We start from the raw sequence: 21285 nt of genomic DNA, 5'->3' as shown, positions 1-21285 counted from the left end.
AGAAATGGCTCGCGGAAAAAAATTTCGTTCAAACGAGGAAGTCATCGGCGAGTCAGACGAATGTATTTTGGAGAGTTCAACAAATCCTATTTTTTGGAGAGGTTAAAAAAATGGCCGGAGCGTTGGGAGTAGTGTATCTTTCTAAGAAGGGACTATGTTGAAAAAAAAAAAAAAAATTAAAAAATGTTGCCTTCATTTCTAACACGGGCACTTATTGAACCCCCCTCGTATGTCTCCCTCCCAACAGCGTTCCCTAAGTATTTTGCTGAAGAGTCGCGATGATCTCTGTTGAAAAACCTACTAGTGTTCAGCAGTTTAAAGGAGACTGAAATGTACAAACTTTGTACAAAATTCCCATTTCAGTGTTCCCAGGTAGGTATTAACGGGTTTGGCAATGTGAGGCCGAGCATGTCATGCAGTAAAATCACTTTTTCATGTCTTTTTGCGTATTGCGGCCACTTTTCGTGCAGTGCTCTGTTCAATCGCATCAATTGACGTCGATACCGATCCCCAGTGATGGTTTCGCTTGGTTTTAACAGTTCATAATAAATAACACGAACTTGGCCCCACCAAATACATAGCATACCCTTCGCAGCGTGAATATTCGGCCGAGCCGACGACGTAGAAGCATGACCGGGCAGTCCCCATGACTTTATTTTCTTTGGATTGCTGTAAAGAATCCATTTTTCAGCACCCGTCACGATGCGATGAAGAAAACCCTTCCTCCCTTCCTTTTTTGCCGCTGGAGCAGTTGTTCACAGGCGAAAAAACGACGTTCAACATCCCTTGGTTTTAACTCATAAAGACCCCAAGTCCCCTGTTTCTGAATCATTCCCAAAGTATGCAATCGCTTGGAAATGGATTGATGGATTGGCGGGTAACTTCTAATACTGAAGCAAGCTCGGATCCTCATTGAGCAATGCCTCCAATTCAGCGTCTTCGAAGGTTTTTGACCTTCCTTCACGCGGACGGGCGGACGGTCGTCAACATTAAAATCACCGTATTTGAAGCGACGGAATCAATCTCGTTACATTGTTTCACTTAAAGCAGCATCTCCATAAACTTTTTGTGTAGATGCGCTTCAGCTGCCGTTTTTCGTTTTTTTCGAATGAAAGAGGGAAATCAACACTTCCCGCAAATAACGATTATTCGGCACAAAATCAGACATTTTCACAAAACCAAATGTGTTTGATACCAAAAGAAAATCACTAATGTGTCGAAGAATTGGTTTACCATAGGGCTAAGCTTGGTTTATTACGTTTCGGTTATGTTAGCATCGATTAGCACACTCTGCTGGCGGCATCTATTGACAAACAGTGGGAACTTAGTTGCGCACCTAATAAATGATTGGTACTATGCATTTTCTTCCAAGCATTTAAAAAATATTTCACACATCCACTTAATAACCGAAAATTCATATAAAAAAAAATAAGTAGTCAAATCAATTATTTTGACCGCCACTGTATATATATGTATGAATAAATATAAAAAAAGCAACAACAACATAATCGTACATCAACAAATCGTCTGCACGCAGCTGTCAACGCAACGCTGACAAACAACAGCATAAAAAAAATCAAAAACTAAACTAAAGCGCCAAGTAAAAGTCAAATTGTAGACGAGAGAAATTACACAAGCAACAAATACATTGCGCTCGCCCTACACCCCACATCCGCCCCCAGCGAGACGTACCTCGTCGCGACAACGCGTGTGCCGGCATAATTTGCATTTGCGTGTAGCCGCGGCCTGTGTTCGCATCCAACATTGTCATCACTTCGTCCGGACTGTAGGCTGAGTTCTCGATTAGGGTGTCGTCGATGGAGAGCACTTGATCACCCACTGACAAGGCGCCACATCTACAATGAAGAAAATGAAGCACAAAATTTCATTTACACACACAAGAAAGACGTTAGAGAAAATGTTTTAAATTACATACATACACACACATGCACATACATATGTACATACATACGTACATATGCGCAAATGTACACGCGCAAAAACTGAAATGCTTATTCTATGGAACTTATTTTCGTCACGAGCATCTCTCACCTGTCTGCGATGCTGGCTGGCATTATGCTCGCTATGTAAATGCCCGCAGCGCTAACCTCGTCGATTTTCGTGTGATCCATATGACTGGCCGCCGGATAGTTGCACAACACCAAGCCCAATTTATCATTCATGGGTCGCTCGATTTCAATCAATAGTGGGCCCATTGAGAACTCAACACTCTGCACCACGGACACGTCATATTCGACAGTGAGATTTGTGTAACCGGAAACGTGTCCGCCGCATTTAATGATCTGTTGCGCCTCTGCCAAAGTTTTGCCAATGAGCGATAGCTTAAAATAAATTAAAAACAAAAACAACAAATCACAGAAAAACAAATATTTGTAAGTAGGAACTTTCATGAAACCAGCTGCGCATTGTCAAATGTGCCATTGAGGACACGCGCACATCCGCACATTCGCTTTCATTCTCTGTTGCTCACTCATCAACACTTTTTTTCTATGGAATACTCACATTATCCACACGCAGCAGCCGATCGCCCGGCTTGATGCGTCCGGTCTTGTAGACGGGTCCATGTGGCCGTACGTGCGTAACGATCAATGGGAAATCGCCACCGCCCCTTAAAGTTAAACCCAAGCAGCCGCTTTCGCGTTCCACGGTGATTTGCGCCAATTTCGATGTGACACACAAACTATTCTGGGAGACTGTAGCGAGTTGGCAGCGATGACGAAAGACAGCAGAGATATGCAGGAGTGTAGCGCATTTGCAATGCATTCCGTATTAAATCCATGTAAACAATGGATTATAGCCAGCGCAACAACAACAAGTGTGCGTTGAGATTCCATTCAATGGGCCAATCAGAAATGTTGGCACATCGATTGGCGTGCCGTTGATGTTTTTGTCGATGGATGGATCGACAGTTGGTAAGATGCATCGGAAATTCCATTTAGGTCAGGTGATGACGGGCAGACATAAAACCAAGTGGCGAAAAGTGTTGGCGTTAATTGTTGAGAAATTTGCGTAGAATCAAAGAACATAGACCGTGAAAGGAAAAAAAATTGTAAGTTAAAATATTTCCATATCGGATTTTATTGAACGATTATTCACTTGTGAAATATGTACGCACACCCAGCAACATAAGTCTGCGAACAGGGAGTGATTAGTGCTACAAAATTCACAATGATTTTTGTGTCAAAATTTTTTCGCAATTTTTTATAAAATATAAAATAATAGAATGTAAATCAAGGTTTAAAACTTTCAAAAAAATACCAGAAAATTCAACGAATTATTGGGTTGGGAATAAGTTCATAACGTTTTTATACGAGGTGTGTTCAAAAAGTGTCGAGAATTTTGTGTATTTTTTTAAATTATTTATTTATTCATTAATATCTAAAGGGTGATATTTTAAGAGCTATAGGAAAGTTTTTCAAAAAACACACGTAAAATTCAGAAAAATGCATGAAATTTTTATTTAAATCGATAGTAAAGTCCATATAATTTAATGTTTGAAGATAATTTCATGCAAATGTTGACCGCGACTGCGCTTCAAATGGTCCATCCGCTTAGTCAAATTTTGGCATACTCTTTCCAATGTTTCGGCCGGTATCTCACATATAAATGCTTTAATGTTGTCTTCCGATGCGTTAATTGAAGCAGGATTATCTGAATAGACATGAGCTTTAAGATAGCCCCACAAAAAATAATCTAAAGGCGTTATATCGCACGATCTGGGTGGCCAATTGATAGGTCTCGAACGTGAAATAAAATATTCACCGAACTCGCCTCTCAAAAAGTCCATTGTTACGCGTGCTGTGTGGCATGTGGCACCGTCTTGCTGAAACCACATGTCATGTTAGTCAAGCTCTTGCATTTTGGGCAAAAAAAAGTTGGATATCATTTCACGGTAGCGCTCACCATTCACAGTTACGTTACAATTCGCAGCATCTCTGAAAAAGTGCGGTCCAATGATACCTCCAGCCAATAAGCAGCACCAAGCTGTGACCTTTTCTGGATACATTGGTAGCTCTTGCAATTCTTCTGGCTGATCTTCACTCCAAAATCTACAATTCTGCTTATTTACGTACCCATTGATCCAAAAATGAGCTTCGTCGCTGAACACAAGTAATTCGATAAAAAAGTGGATCTTAAACTTTCTCAACAGAACACGCATTTTTATAATAAAATTCAATGATTTGCAAGCGTTGTTCGCTTGTAAGACGACTCATGGTTAAATTATAGACCAAACTGAAGATGTTTGACAGTGAAACAAAACACGAAAAGTGCGTCAGCTGTATAAACCAACTAAAGATAATAGCTAAAAAATCACCCTTTATTTGGTCCCCTTCAAAGTAATCCCCAGGAGATATTATGCACTTGTGCACTTGGAACGTTTTTTCCAATCTTCGAAGCACTTCAAAAAGTCATTTTTTTTATTCTGTTCAGCTCCTCCTTCAATGCCGTCTTTGTCTCGTCAATCGTAGCATAGCGTCGTCCTTTCATGGGCCTCTTCAGTTTCGGGAACAAGAAAAAGTCACAAGGGGCCAGATCTGTGGAATAAGGTGGCTGTGGCATCATTAGTGAGTTGCTTTTGGCCATAAAGTAGCGCACAAGCAACGATGTGTGAGCAGGGGTGTTATCGTGATGCAAGAGCTAATTTTTGTTCTTCCTGAAGTCCGGGCGTTTCTGGCGGGTTGCTTCGAGCAAATTGAGCAGGTAATATTCCTTATTGACCATTTCACCCTGTGGCAAGAACTCATGACGCACAACCCCCCTGCAATCGAAGAAAACGGCAAGCAAAACTTTTACATTCGACCGAACTTGACGCGCTTTTTTCGGTCTTGGTTCTTGCGTCAGCTTCCATTGAGATGACTGAGCTTTGGTTTCCACGTCATAACCACAAACCCACGATTCGTCACCAGTTATGATCCTCTGGAGCAGGGGACAGAGTCCAACATCTCATTAGCAATGTTCATGCGCTGCTGCTTTTAGTCGAAATTGAGCAGTTTTGGTACGAATTTTGCGGCGACCCGTCTCATGCCCAAATCATTGAAAAAATCGAATGGCACGAGCCAATCGATATGTCTAGGTCGTCAACAATTTCTCTAATGGTTATTCGACGATTGGCCAATACCCTTTTCTTCACTTCATCAATTTTTTCGTCTGTTGTTGAAGTGCTCGGGTGTTCGATCGCCTTTTCGTCGTTCACATCTTCTCGGCCTTCTGAGAACATTTTGCGTCGCTTTGGTCCAAAGTAGCTTCTCCGTATGATACCGCACTGAGTCGACATTCGGAATGCATCCGCGCACTTAATTTCGTTTTTCACACAAAATTTTATACAAGTTCTTTGGTCCATCTTTTTGAATAGGTAAAAATCAAAGACGAGCCGAAACACGTGCAAGCAAAGCAGCTATCAACAATTAACTAAACATTCAAAATGGTCGAACTGGTCGGCATGAGTGAGAGACATGAGTACCAACATATCGCCACAAAGAAAGCGAAATTCGAATATACGTAACCTGCGAAAATTTAAAATTAGCGATTCTTTTTGAACACATTTCGTATTTCCTTTTACTTTACAACGATTTGCTAGCTTGTTGGGCAAAGGGTAAGTTTTCATTCAATAGAACTCTTTCTGCTCTACAAAACTATGTTCTTTGTATTTTTGAGTTATTTAATTATTTATTAGTTTTGAGTCTTAGAAATGGAACACCCAGTAGGCAAAAATCAAAATTTTCGACACCTGCTCTTCTTTGCTTTTCATCGAAATCAAGAAGCTGCCGAAGCAGCACGAGACATTTGCGACGTGTATAGAGACGTGTCATAGGCGAGTCTGCAGTACGGAAATGGTTTGCAAAGTTCAAAAATGGCGAATGGCGACTTTGGCGTCGATGACACGTCCCGCAGCGGAAGGCCTTCCGAATTCGATGAAGAACGTAAACGGTCACTTTTGAAGGTAAACGGTCGCCAAACCAGTCGTAAATTGTCGAAAAAAATGAACTGCGATCATAAAACGATTCACAATCACCCTCAATCAATGGGATTCACCGAAAAATTGGAGACTGGGTGCCTCTCGAGCTCAACGAAAATAAACAAAGAAAGTCGCCTTCAAATTGCTTCTCAGCATCTCGCCCGCCATCGAGCAGTCCGCGGTCATAAACAGCGCTTTTTATACCGAATCGTCACGGGAGATGAGAAATGGTGCCTATACATTAATATGAAGCAAAGAAAGGAGTGGTGGCTCCAGGTGATATGCCAAAGCTGAGAGTCAAGCTGTATCTCCATCCAAAGAAAATCATGACATGTATTTGATGGGACCGGGAGGGCATGGAGCACTGGAAAATGCTCGAAAAGAATGCCAACACGAAGCTCTACATTGCCCAGCTACACCGCGTGAATGAGGCTGAAGAAACCTGATCGACATAGTTAAACCATACTCCTTCACGTGACCCATTCAACGCCAGGCCCACGTTAAACAAGTCGTCAAAGCCGCACTCCAAGAGCTTGAATGGGAGGTTTTTCAGCAGCCGCTGTATTCTCCGATTACCATCTTTTCCGCTCCCTGTCAAACCATATGAAGGGGGTGAATTGTTACCTTCGATAACAAAGAGGTCCTTAAAAACCAGCTCAACAATTTCTCTGACACCCCACCAGGGGATCTTTTGTGAAACGGCATCAACAAATTAGTTCAGATGTGAGAAGAGGTTGTAAACAGCAACGATGAATTAAAAAAAAAACGCTGCGAAGTTACTTCCGAACCCAATACAAAATTGTCTGCCAAAATTTTAAATTTTTTCATCCGAATTTTTAAAAGATCATTTAATTTCAATTAAATAAATTGCAAGAGTGAAGTGGCTCAAAATTCAAGATGATTTTTGGTATTTTTTTTCGCTAAATGTCTTGCCCATTTTTTCCCAACATACAAGGTGGCGCAAAATTAAACGTGAATTTTGTTTTTGAATAACTTTTTCACTAAATAAATAAAAACAAAATGTTTTTAAGTGATGGAAATCTTTATTTCGACCTTTACGCGCTCCTTTGCTGATCTGTTATTGTCTACTGCAGCTGTCGAGTTGACAAGTGTCAAATATGACTGACGTACGAAGCCATTTGCAAAAATAAAGAAAATCTTCCGAAAGGGTGATTAATTTTGCGCCACCTTGTGCATACATTAAAGGTGTCCAAATTTTTATTTGCTATTCGATTGACGTTAATTTTTTTATTCTTAAGCAATTTACACTGGGTGATTAATTTTGCGCCACCTTGTAAAAACCATTCCTTGTATGCGAAAAAAATCCACAAATCATAGGCTAACAACCATTACATCCTCCTAAACTGGCTGTTTGTGTAGTTTCCCATCAGATGGAATCATCGGCCTCTACTTCTTCAAAAATAAAGTAGGCGACACCATCTCTGCCAAAGGAGAGCTATGTATATAAGTGGATCGACAGATAAGCAACTTTTTATGGCCAAAATTTAGCGTAATTGATTTGAGCAACATCTGGTTTTAACTAGACGGATCTACGCGCCACATAGCAGACGAAACAATCAAAAAAAGTTGGCGGTTCCATTATTTAAAAAATTCGTGATATTAAATAGCCGCCAGTTGAGTTGTGATTTAATACCATTGGACTACTACTAGTAGAGCTTTTTGAATTCATTGGTCTATATGAATAAACCAATACTTTCTGGATGCCTTAAAAGTCGCTTTTAGGCGCGTTAAACAAACAAACGACCGGATTTAGTTTGAAAAAGTGCACGAAAATTGGTTTCATCGAACCTGTAATACGAGGGTCATCCTTGCAAAGTCAGAGGGATGGCACTACTGGCACGTATCGAGGTTATGTTTAGTTAGTAGCATCTTTTGGAAGAACACACAGCAAGCTTCAACCAGATCGGTAAATTTCTTTGTGTTTGGCATTCGTTTGAATCGAAGAAGTCGAGTGATTTTCAAGCAGAAGAAAAGCAGTAAGACAATAACCAAAAAAGTGGAAATAGGAAGAAGGGGATTTGTATTACAACGTGACGAATAACAGTAGCTAATTACGTTCCAATTAGCCGCTTCAAACTACTGATGAATTTCATCACGTGAGTGATATTTAAACTCGCAATAATATCAGCAGGTGTAGCAAAAAAGTGAGAGCCCAAATGTCTAAATCTTTGCCCTACGAGAGCAAGGCAGCTGAGATGATTCCACCTCCTCCTCCAGATAGCGTCTGCAAAAAGGACGTGAAGCAATCTCAAGTCTTACCTTATGGACACCTTGCGGACAATGTCCGGTAAGGATACCTACCAAATTCGAGAGCTGCAGCTTTGTTAGCCTTAGAAGTTCCCTCGAGCGCCTCCGATCTACCCGCGGCCAGAAGAATCTCGCGACTTTGCACTATTGCGCACTAGCCCAGCGCTCGCTCAGTTGACGCGAGGCCCATCTTATCAGGAGTAGACAACAGGTTCTCAACCGCACCCCAATCTTCTCGTTTTGCGATGAAACCATCTCCAGGAGACGAGATCATATTCCACCAATGATTGTTATAAAAGGAATATTTGCTCCTCCTATAAAGTCATAATACTACAATGAAATTCTGGGATCAACAAAGCTGCTTTCCAATTTGGTGGGCGTCTTTTCTAAACAACGCGCGTTAGGTATCCACGCTGTGAAACTTGGTTTATTTCGGTTCTTTCTGCAGCTTCAGTCTGAAGGATGAGGTGGAATCATCTCATCACCTGCTTCTCAGCTGTTCTGCTCCCGCTGGACTGAGCTTAAGGCATCTTAGCTCTCACTTGACTCGCTCCGCACTCACGGATTTAGTAGGCTTAGATATTGCCCAGCTAATGAATTTCATCAGCGGTATAAAGCAGTTAACACAGCTACAGAAGTAGTCGTTGTTCCGTCTTCTCCATAACCTTCGAAGCCAGCCTTCCTTCCTTCCTTCTCCAATCTTATCTTTTCTGTCATTCTACTTTCTATCTCTGAAATGGTTCCATAAGAGATGAATTTTTGTTTTTTCATCGAAGTGAGCCTTCTCATGGGCAGCCATGTAACCTAACCTAATGGTGATTACATTCTCAGGACAATATACCCTATTATCCGGTATCTGGCCAAGAACTATCACTTTAGCAGCTTTTTGAAAATTGTATAGCAAATAGTAAATGTTATTACAATAACACTACAGGGTTCCCAATATTCGACGGACCCATCTGGCAACCCTGTATCTTTTGACAGAGAAGTCAGATCGCTTAATGACATACCGCGTTGGAAGCGTCAGTCCAAGCAGATTTTTACCATGGAACAGTACACGCCACGTGAGCGCTCCCAAATTGTTGAAATTTACATTCAACAAAAGAAGTCAATTGTGAAAACTCAACGTGCGTATAAAAAATTAAATAATGTGAAAAGTGCGCCTTCTAAGAACACCATTAAACGTTTGTACGAAAGGTTTTCGATTGGTGATGCTCTTTCTAATCCAAAGAGGCCAAATCAAAACCGTCCAAAGTGTCACCAAGGACATCCCAAAATTGCCGTTCTCAGCAGTTGGGCATTGCTCGGACCACTTTACAACGAATTATCCGCATTGATTTGCATTTATTCCCGTATAAGATTCAATTGACGCAAAGATTGTTGCCTGCGGACAAGCCTCGTCGATTGGAACGGGCCCAAAGAGTCATCGAAATCCGTCGGGTCCGTCGAATATGGGCAACCACTATTTACGGCGATCAAAGTGAAAGATTATCTCTTTCGCCCCTTCAAACTAGTTTTCTCAGCCAAAACTAATTTATGAGGTCTTTTCGGTTGATTAGAGAACCAGAATTCACACGGAGCTAAATGAGGCGAATATTGAAGTACGTAGTAGCAATATGGGTCGAGATTTAGTCCGAATGGTAACCAAGAAGAAATGCATTTTAAGGCGTAGGATTATCGTGACGCAATATCGTATATAATTGCAGTATTAACGGCGCCAAAAAAAAGCACGAAAAACAATTTTCGAATAAATAAACATATGTACATATATATGGATTTACAAACTTCTAGTTGGAAAGAATTTAAAGTTAATCACAAAAAAATATTTTTCATTCCCTTATTTTACTTTTTTAAACCAAGCTTGTTTCCAGATCACCCTTTTCTTTTGTGAAATAGTAAGCCACCATCATTTCCCTAATCAATTTGTAACTACAAATACAGTGCATGCTAAACTGCTTACTAGCAACATTTGTGAAACACGCCAGCAGCATGCTGCCGAATGCGCGTATGTTTATAAACATTTTGTTGCTCACTTAAACAATTGAATTTAATATACGTGTGTATGTATGTATGTAGCTTGCATACTCACTGTATTCGGGCAATGAATATTCGATTTCTACAACAGCAGGCACACAGCGAGCATCGCCCGCATCAACACCACCACCACCACCAGTAGAGCCAGTCGAAGAGCCATTCCCAGCAGCTGCTGAGCCATCGCAGGCACCGCACAGCATGCTCATGACGTGTTGATTACTCAACCCAATTGTTGAGATGCCGTCAATTTGATGAATACGATCGCCAGGCGCTAGAAAATCCGCAGCATGACCCAGTGGACTCAGCGCGCCAATAACAGGTGGATACGATAGGTCGTTGCGTTCTATCGATATGTGAATGCAATTTATGTCGAGGCGGCGTCGGTGAATGGGTCGACATCATCGGCATCGTCGTAGTGGTTAAGCGTGCAATGAAAGAAAAAAAAAGAAGAAAAATAGAATAAATAAATAAATAAACAAAATTGCCAATTAGACGCTGAAGCCGTAAAGCAGCCTTAAAATTTGTGGTAGAATCATTAGAAGCGCACCGATTGAGGCGAATTGTGGGTTGTCGATTGCACTTAAGAGAAATGAACGAACATACTATACATGCATACATGCATACATACATACACACATATGCAAGTGCACATGTATGTATGTGTGTATGTATGCATGGGTGTATGCATAAATTGTTGCAAAGTTGGCTTGCATTGGATGTTTGAATTTCTGTTTATTTACTTAACAGACAAGTGTTGTTTGTAGTTTTATTATTACTTGTATGTTTGTATATATATATATGTATGTGTGTATAAGTACAACTGCATATGTTTCAAGCACAAAAAGCGCACGAAAAGTGGCTGCTGCAGCAGGAAAGTCCAAATGTTGTTAAAGCGAATTGTTGGCAATAAAATTGCTGTGTGCCTTGTTGTTGCTACGTTGGCCGCCTTTAATGAATGCATTGAAGTGTTCAATAAATGTGTAAAAGTTTCCTCCACCTTTATACAGACACACATACCAGTGTTAAGTACTATGTAAAGGGTGGTTAAATTTCAAGGGCCGATGTTGAATGTGAACCACACCTAAACGTCAACGACACCGTTGGACTTCTTTCTTTGGGGTTATTTGAAAGAAAAAGTGTACATCGATAAACCAGCAACAATTCAAGAGCTAAAGGATGAGATAATTCGGCACATTAACGGTATAGAACCTCAATTATGCCTCAGCGTCATCGAAAATTTGGACTATCGGATGGAGGTGTGACACCGAGGCCGCGGCGGCTATTTCGCCGATATTTTGTTCTATTTGTAATTGAACTATACCAATATTATCATAATAAAGAGAAATGACAATAACTTCCTACAAAAATTGCATTTTATTCAAAATCAACACCGGCCCTTAAAACTTAACCACCCTTTATATGCATACTATGTTCAAGTGTGTTAATATGCACGCAGGTAGGGCAAGTATGTCTGGTCCTCTAGCATATAATTCATGCATTTATGTGCCTAAAATGATGTTAAATATGTATGACACCTATGGCTGCGTGGCTGTGAAATTTGATTATGTTTGTACGTTGCCAAATAAATTTTCATTTCCTCCTGCCACCAATCAAGTCATTCATGCGACCGAGACGACGTAGCGAAATGGCCGAGTGCCAAAATGTCGGCCAGAAAAACACGTACGTACGTTTGAAAAAAAAGAAACGCACACATAAAAATGAGGAAAAAAACGGTGAAAATAAATTTGCATGCATACATTTTCGACAGTTTTTATAAATCCTCAGTCACAATTGCAATTGTTAAGAAAACATTTCATATGTATCCCGTGTCGCCTTTCAAATGTAATATTTTTCATACAAAAATTTGAAAAGCTGGTACCCAGAGTCTTTGAAAATAAAAACCACAATCAAGGTTATTCCGCTAAAGCGATTTATTGACCTACGGACTCAAGGCAACTGTTTAGCCACAAAATGGCAGGGTTGGGCATTTTACACTTTAACTAAATTGAACTACCCGTAAAATTTTTGTGGTACTTAAAATAAGGGTTTTATTATCACTCAACCTAAAAGGGATAAACGCTAGCGAAACGGTTCAAGTCAGTTTATTAAAAGTTGTTGCATATTATAAAGTAACATTTCAAGAATATTTGATAAAATTTTCATGTAAAAATATTGCAAAATGAGCGAATGAGAGCACATTTACGTAGACGTCTTTTCAAAAATACATTTTGCAGTAGTCAGCATATCTCAGCGTAGAATCATCTGAAATCAAAAAAATCGAATAATTTAGTTAAAGTATGAGTTAAACTTCCCCCAACGTTTATTTTGACGATTTATTTTCATTTTCAGCCATTTGGTAGTTGTTTGAAGTAAAAAGTGATTTTTGACGAAAAAATGCCGCCATTTTGTAGGTGTAAAACCACCTTAATATAAAAAAAATGGCGAAAAAAAAACGTTGGCGGGAGGTTTTTTATATGTAAAATATGTGTGCAAAATTTCAAAAGGATCGGTTGAGTAGTTTTCAAATGCCAATGACTACGCACTTTAAAAAAAAAGGTTCGAGAAAACCGCGTTTAAAGTTTTAAGTTATCTCGGCAGATGTTTGAGGCGGCTCGGCTTTATGCTCTATAACTTAAAAAGTTTTGCTCGGATTGACTTAAAATTTTAACACGGTATTTTTGAAATGTTTTACTACAATAACATGCAAAAAAAAAAAATCGATTTTTATCCCTTACCCCCCCTTAATTTTCTTTAAATCTTCCCGATCTCCGAAGAAATTTGAGTAGATCTTGTGGTGCCAAGGAGCCAAGGTGGTCGCTTCTTAACACATCAGTGCCAAGCCTGATTCGAGCGAAGGCGGGGCAGACACACAGGAAGTGGTCCGCCGTCTCATCCTCCTCTTCACAAGCTGGGCAGAGTACACTGTCTGAGATGCCCAACCTTTCCATGTGCTTCGCCCACAGAAAATGGGCCATCATCAGTCCAACCAGCCGTCTGCACTCCCCTCTGGTTAATGACAGAAGGGTTTGCGACAGTCGATCGGACATGACAGGTAGCATCAGTTTAGTCCATCTGCAGCCTCTCTCAGCCTGCCAAGCTCGCTTGTGGGTGGTAGTTACCCATTTGCTAACCGTGGCTGTGATGGCCGCAGAAGGGAGTGGCAAAACGGGCTCTGGGCCAAAGAAGTTGACCTCAGAACCCATCTTAGCAAAGGAGTCAGAGGTCTCGTTACCCACGATACCCACGTGTCCCGGGACCCATGTTAGCATCAAGCTATTATGTCTACCGACATAGATCAGCCTGGATTTTCAGGACTTGACTACCCCAGATGTGGTTGGAGGGCTATCTAAGGCCATAAGCGCAGCTTTACTGTCGCTGCAGACACATATATGTAGATCTGCCTCTTCATCGCTTTTCCACAACAAAGTTCATCGCTTCTTGAACTACATACATCTCCGCTTGAAACACAGATGCATGCATTCCAAGAGCAAAGTGCAGTTTTGTCCCTCTGGATTCCACGTAGACCCCAGACCCAGAGCCATGCTCGGTCCTGGAGCCATCCGTAAAAATGCGGAAACAGTGTTTTCCGGGCTCATTTTCTGAGTCTTCCCACAACTGAGCCTCTGGTAGCACTACACTGTATCTCTTTTCAAATACGACTCTTGATGGCATGGAGTCAAGGGGCATGGAGAGAATCGTTGGACCGACATCCATGCCTTCTCTGTGTTCCAATGCCGAACAGGGGCCGTACCAGTTCCCATTGTGTTTCAGCCTGCAGATGGCCTTCAAAGCCTCTCCTTCGATGAAAGCATCAAGTGGTGGTAAAAAAAAAAACAGTACAGCAACAACTTAACATAAAAAGCTTTACACAACATAACGCACCATAACATTTTATTTTCTTATAAAAACTTAACTTAATGTACCATATCATAACATAGCATAACTCGACTTAACATAACAAACATTACGTAACATAGCGTACCATAACATTTTATTTGATTACAAACACTTTACATAAAAAGCATAGCACAACTTAACTTAACAAACTTTACACCACATGTCGTACAATAGCACTTTATTTTATTATTGAAACTTAACATAATAAAGCTAACACAGCATAGCATAATAGAACTTAACATAACAAACTTTACACAACATAACATTCCATATTTTATTATAAAAACTTAACTTAATGTACCATAACATAGCATAGCATATCACAACTTAACATAACAAACTTGACGCAACATAACGGTGCATAGCATTTTATTTTATTATAAAAACTTAACATAATAAAGCATAACAGTACATAGCATAGCACAACTTAACACAAGAATCTTTACACAACACAACATAACATACCATAATATTTCATTTTATTATAAAAACGTAACTTAACAAAACATAACATAACATAACACAACTTAACATAACAAATTTTACGCAAAATTCCGGTCCATACGATTTTATTTTATTATATTATAAAAACTTAACATAATAAAGCACAACACAACACAACATAGCATAGCACAACTTAACATAAAAAACTTATAAGAACAAATACTCAAATGATGTGGCTTATGTGCATACATACATATATGTACATATATGTATACTTATACACGCATATACTTATATATACTTATATGTATGTATGTATGATTCATTTTCTACATATTATTTCTATGTAGTGGAACTTGCCGAATTTTTTAAATTTTTTCCAATTCGTACGCTTCGCCTTGCTGAATTATTTTTATTATCCTACTTTCTGGGGAAAAATAAAAAAATACAAAACGCCGCAGTGTTAGCCAAAATTTCAGTGGTTCGGTTGCGGCTGCTGCCGACTATTGCTGCCGCTACTGTTTCCCCGCCGTATCATTTACTTTTGTTAAAAAATCAACATACAAACATATGTTAATATGTGTATGTGTCGCAGCAATAATAATAATAACAATAAACAAAAAAAATAACAACAACATTTGAAACTAGTCCAAAGTTGTCATTGTCGCATGGCAGGAAATTTGGCTCTACGCCGCCTTCATTCTGGTGCACGCCGTGCCTTGTGGCCTTCTTCATTACATTTAGTCAAACATATGCAAATGGTCGCATTTTCCTCTTATTGTTGTTAATGTTATTTTTCGCTGTTTTGCCTTATTTCTTTCTGTTTTCTTTTGTTTTTGTTTCGCTTTATTTTAGTCCGTTTTGCCGGTGGCGACAGTGATTTCTCATCCAACTATCTGCCATGTGGCGATTTCAGCAATAATGTGGACATGCATGGATACGTCGCGTCGCGCTGTGAATGTCTAGACATGCGGTCAATAGCAAGAAGACAAACAGGCAGCAAAACAAAAACAATACACAAAAAACATTCAAATAACTAAATTTAACTTAAAAAAATATGCATACTCGTAGTTGTCAAATGGATTTCTCAGCGCCGCCCAACAGAATCTTCTGCACCCGGTTGATTCATGCCAACTGGGCATTGTCAGCGATTATCGGCAAAACCCTCGCCGCCTGCAAAGCCACAGTCAAAGCTGTGTGCGAGAGCAATGATGATGTTATGTATGTATGTGTAGGTACATGCTTATCGGTAACATACACAGTAGCAGCGGCGTCATATGGCGTCTGCCGTTGGGCGTTCAGTGGATATTCTCCTCAGCGCCTTTGCGAGATTAGAAATCTCTTTCAATATGATTTATTTAAGCATCCCGCTTAATTTATGATATTTCTTAATCAGTTATAAGCTAAATTGTATTTTATGTACGCGTCTTCGTCTTTAAAATTGTGGAGCGCATGCAGACAAAGGCAAAAGGAATTCAATTACATCATATGATTTGATCACTTCGAAAGATTTTGAATGGATTGGAGCATAATTTTATTAGTTATAGGGCATACATATAAATGCACAGTGGGTCACAGCTAAAATGATGCAGCAATCATTTATGGCAATATTAGGTTAACATCGTGGAAACAGATTTTGCCCAAAATTTTTGTTTGCTATTATTATAATATCGGTCAGTTCATAAGTTCGTGCGTATTTTACCGATAATTTCACTTTTGTACGATTTTTGCATACAAAAATTATTCGCGGAATATAAGGGAACTATTTATATTTTCTTTGATATATTGTGCATTCAACAAGTGATTTTAATCGCGGATGGAAGCACGTGTTGTTAAAAAATAAAATGGAATCTTCGAACGCGTATAAGAGGCATATTTTGTATTTTTTTATAAAAGTGGAGAGCATACCGTGAGTATAAGAACTGCGCAAAAGTGGTTTTCAAAATTCCGAAGTGGTAACTGCGACAGAGGATGCTCCGCGCGCTGGTCGTCCTGAAGTCTTTAACTGCGACGCCTTGCTCGAAGTCGTGGAGGCTGAGCCAAATTTGACAGTCGATATGATAGCTCAGAGGTTAAATTCATCGCATGGAACAGTTCACAGTTCACAGACACCTGGTTCAGTTGGGAAATCGACCGTCTTTAGTGAATGGGCGCAAAATTTTGTTTCACCACGACAACGCAAGGCCTCATACCACAAGGCAAACATTCGACAAGCTGAACAAGCGCGGATGGGAGCTAAGGCCGCATCCACCATACTCTCCGGCTATTGCACCTTGTGATTATCACCTTCTCCGTGGACTTCAATCCCATATGAGTAACAAGAACTGCTCCTCAAAAGAAGCAATAAAAAGGGATATCGGAGCGTATTTTGGCTCCAAGGACAACAAATTTTTTGAGCAGGGAATTAGAAATTTGCCTAAACGTTGGGAAGACATTGCAAATAATGAAGGAAAATATATTAATGATTAATAAATACTTTACACACCTTTTTATTAATTTTAAAACCACCTTTAAAAAACGCACGAACTTATGGACTGACCTGATATTTAATTTGATATACAGGGTTTCATTGAAAAGTAATGAGCCTTCCCGGGCGGAGCGTCTGCCAAGCGATCAACCGAATCGGCTGGTAGAGGAAAATGATCGTTGGACCTTCGCCTTCCACTAGAAACCGGTCCCAGTTCGCTGGCAACAGCGGTGCAGTCAACATCGCTCCGCGCGTGAAAAGTGTGTTAGGATTTTGCAGTGGCGAAAATGCAGCGATCGTTGGAGCAACGTTGCTCGATCAAATTTTGCGTAAAGTTAAACAAAACGAGTACATTTGTACCTCCAGGAAGAACTGTAAACGCGGCATTTTACAAAGAAGTGATCCCTCGGCTGATAAACCGCGTCGCCCGGGTTCGGTTCGACCTCGTCAACAATTGGACCTTTCATCACGACAATACGCCGGCGCACACCGCCTTCCTCTGCACCTCTGCATTGGCCAAGATGGGGGTTCCGAAACGCATCATACTTCTAAAACGTAAGGCTTACATAGTTTCCTATGTCAATTTCTCAAAAGAATGTGAAAAAGGGTTAAAACTTTCACTCTGCCTAAAACAAAATTCAATGACAAAAGTTTCTAATCGCTGATACATGTACATATGTATGTATTTTTTACTTTGTTTTTGCTCCTCTACCATATATCAGAATTCATTTGCGGAACTTTGATATTCTTTTTTTATTTTTGTGGTATATTTTGTGTAAATATTGTCCTTAGGTATGAACGAACGCTTTTCTAAGGAAAGTATCAACCGTGTAAAAAAATAGTTGGTTGTACATCTGTATGTATTTAAAAGCGAAAATATTTAATGCTCAAAAAGTCTGCAAGAAATTATATTTCAGAGACTTAACAAAATAAATATTAAATACAAATACACTTGCATTTCCTTGTATCGGCACATCTCCGTGTGCCTTGCATCTCCGGCCACGTCTTTCCTTTTCGTTAGTTAGAGGTTAATACTTGACAAAGTGCACACCTCATAACGAATCTAATACTTAACTCGATAAATTTGACTATAAAACTGTATCGTAATTGGCTGCCAAGGATATTTTATTCTATATTCTTCTCACACTATCACAGAAAACCATCCCAAAATAAATGTGATTGAGGGCAAATTTAAAATGTTTTTGCACTTCACTCTAATTCAACTCTTTTTTGTGAATACTCTGCTAATTTAAATTTTTTTTTTTTTCAAATATTTATTCCCCCGCCTGAGAAATGAAATCTCTCAGAGGTTTGCCATTACCTGCTCGAGGAGTGACCATCATTGAAAACAGTTTTTTTATATTTTTTTATTTGATTCGAATCGATCCACTCGATTTCGACTGAGCTGCTACTTGTTTAAAAAAAACAAAAGCAATAACTATGTTTATCAATAGCAAATGTTCTTAAGATTAACTTTGACAATGTAACTCATAACTTACTTACATTGATTTACTACTGGAAAAAACGTTATTCGCCAATGAGCCCCAGTGCAAATGTTCGAAAACTTGCAATGGCCTACTTATGCATGGCTGTCTGGCAGTTATTGGCTCATTAATCAATTATTATGATGGTGAGCACTTACTTCTGATAAGTAGATAAGACTGAATGATAGGTGCTTCATGTAAACCTAACGGCAAATCCGTATAAATACCGCAACAAACTCAGCCAGAGAACACACCAAAAACAAGCTTTCAATCAATAATGAAGACTTTCATTGTATTCGCTTTAGCAATTGCCACCGTGAGTGCGGCCAATCTGGACGTTGCCTTACAACCCGCTTTTGCCTCAGGACGTATCATCAACGGCTATGAGGCTCAAAAGGGTGAGGCCCCGTACATCGTTTCGCTAAAGTCGATTTCCCACTTCTGTGCTGGCTCCATCATCGATGAGAACTGGGTACTCACTGCTGCCCACTGTTTGATCTACGACAGTTTCAGCGTTGTCGCTGGTCTGCACTCCCGCAACGACGAATCGAATGTACAAATACGTAAGGTCACCAGTAAATCTCAGTACGTCGTACATGAGGACTATGGTGGTGGTGTTGGACCCAATGATGTGGGTCTTATCTACATTCCTGAAGGCTTCGACTTGAACGCTCTTAACCGTGATGGTGTGGCATCTGTTGGTAAGGTTTCATTGCCATCTGGCAAATACGAAAGTACTGGCGACGGCAAGCTTTTCGGCTGGGGACGTGACAATTCCGGTGCTTTGCCCAATGTGCTCCAAACATTAGATGCCAAAATCATCGGTTACTCCGAGTGCAAAGCTGCTCTACCCCTCTTCGCGCCCATCAAGGATGTAAACATATGCTCATACAATGCTGGTACGACCGATGGCGCCTGCAATGGAGATTCCGGCGGCCCACTGGTTATCAACACCGATGCTGGTGTCGAACAAGTTGGTATTGTGTCATGGGGCTACACTCCATGCGCCATCACCAAATACCCGTCGGTCTACACAAGTGTTAGCGCTTACCAAAAATGGATCACGGAGAAGATCCGTAACTGAATATTGTCTTTGAAGCATTACCAAAATATGTACTTTTTCAATAAAACTTAAATTCTTTCAAATGTTGGAGCAATAATTTCAGTGATTATTTAGAGAAGAGCGCCGAGTGATCGGTACTCATGCGGAGAAGCTGGAACTTCCGCACAACTCTCATTTCAGAAGCTGTGGGATCCGGCAGAGAAAGAAACTGTTGGCCAATTTCCCTGCAAATGTCCGGGTTTGGAGAATTGGCGCTTGAGGTTCCTTAGTGTATCTTTTGGAGCAGTTCTCCAACCTATACCCCTTTTCTTTCCTCCAGTACATCAACAGCACTGGATGGTTGTAGACGGGTTTTCCTCCTTTAAGTGTTGTATTTTTTCGCAAGTAGTGATTGACTTTCGAAATCTAGTGACTATCATTTGGAGTGCACAGATTCGAAACCCCAAACAAAGACAAAGTTTTGTCTAATAGCAGTCACCCCTTGACAGAGAATGTCAAATCTTCCATGAAAAAGCTCATCATAGAAGCCAGCTGCCGTTCAGAGGTGACATGAAACTGTAGATCCCTCCATTTGTGAAAGACATTTAGACGCACAGCACAAATAGGAGGAGGAGCTCGGCAAAATACTAAAGGTTACCAAGGTTACCATAGTGTATCTACTTTACCACTCTTCATTGGGGTGTAGAAGGGCCCACTTAGGTCTGGGCTTAGGCTCAGGTTTAATGTGGATGATTGCGGATTCTAGATCTGCCAGACATCCAAGGGAGTAGGTTAGGTTAGGTAAGGGTGGTAGTCGGTCTGTACGATCACCTCACTGAGGTCCGTTGTGATACCACTGTGTGACAAGAGAAGCTCATTTATTTTGTAAGGAGTAAGAGTTTAGAGAGCGATGTCGCATTCTGACAAGAGCGCGTCAACGACACATGAAGTGTTCAAAGCTGCAGTAGAAGTCATTTTTTTTTGTTGTTTTTTTGTTTTGGCGGTGAGGTTGGGTTAAAAATGTCTTCGCATCGTATAGAAATCGCCGCTACTATGTGTGGTTTGATTCGCAGAATCAGCGAAAATTTTTAATGGGCTCGACGAACTCGATTATTTTATACGAATGCGGGCAGATTCGCTAAGGGTGCAACGCCGGCGAAAAACTTTGCAATTTGTGCAACGCACCTGCGCTCTCAGAGTAGCTTCTTCAAACAGAACAGAATCTGACGCAGCGATTTTAGTTATAGATATCCTACTCATAGGTCCCAAATAGGCAGTGCCCGGTGATGATACCAAATACTGCACTAATGCAAGGCCGGTCTAGGAACATAGAACCTGTTTGGTATTCCTTCCTTCTAGGCCAGACCTATCTAGTTATCTCACAAGTATGCTCCGTGGTCCATCTACTATTGGCCTGGGCAATGTAAACGGACTTGAATCAGAGCTTGCTTGACAACAAAGATGCGATCAGTTCCCCTCATAACCAATTCCTTCACGATGCAATTTCCAGGAATGTCGTCGTGTCCAGCGACCAAGACAATGTTCGTGGTGCACCGCTTAGCCAGCTCATTTGGAATAGCTGTACATTCATTCAATAACTCCACTCTCAAGTAACTTTTCTGCCTCTAGCGAGCAGTCGCAGCAATGGCAGGGTAATTTTTATGATTTTTTC

General features: G+C 40.4%; 2 protein-coding genes across 2 annotated transcripts in view; one reads left to right on the top strand and one right to left on the bottom strand.

Moving 5' to 3' along the window:
* Positions 1-21285, bottom strand: part of LOC129237246 (glutamate receptor-interacting protein 2) — a 113474-nt gene that overhangs the window by 17929 nt on the left and 74260 nt on the right. The window contains exons 3-6 of the mRNA XM_054871839.1: positions 10335-10622; positions 2524-2714; positions 2053-2342; positions 1693-1856 (exon numbers count right to left, since the gene is read on the bottom strand). Of these exons, the coding sequence (XP_054727814.1) occupies positions 1693-1856; positions 2053-2342; positions 2524-2714; positions 10335-10622 (933 nt within the window). The remainder of the gene's footprint in view (positions 1-1692; positions 1857-2052; positions 2343-2523; positions 2715-10334; positions 10623-21285) is intronic.
* On the top strand, positions 18838-19717 carry LOC129237247 (lectizyme-like). Its single transcript, XM_054871840.1, has one exon. The coding sequence runs from the start codon at positions 18849-18851 to the stop codon at positions 19653-19655; it is 807 nt and encodes a 268-aa protein (XP_054727815.1). The 5' UTR covers positions 18838-18848; the 3' UTR covers positions 19656-19717.

The sequence above is a fragment of the Anastrepha obliqua genome, chromosome 2 (genome assembly GCF_027943255.1).
Source record: "Anastrepha obliqua isolate idAnaObli1 chromosome 2, idAnaObli1_1.0, whole genome shotgun sequence".
Lineage (NCBI taxonomy): Eukaryota > Metazoa > Arthropoda > Insecta > Diptera > Tephritidae > Anastrepha > Anastrepha obliqua.
The sequence above is the reverse complement of the archived record's forward strand: the minus strand, read 5'-3'. Positions and strand labels throughout refer to the sequence as shown.

Bases quoted from the DNA above. Each gene is read 5' to 3' on its own strand.
- LOC129237247 (XM_054871840.1), top strand. From the start codon at position 18,849: ATGAAGACTTTCATTGTATTCGCTTTAGCAATTGCCACCGTGAGTGCG.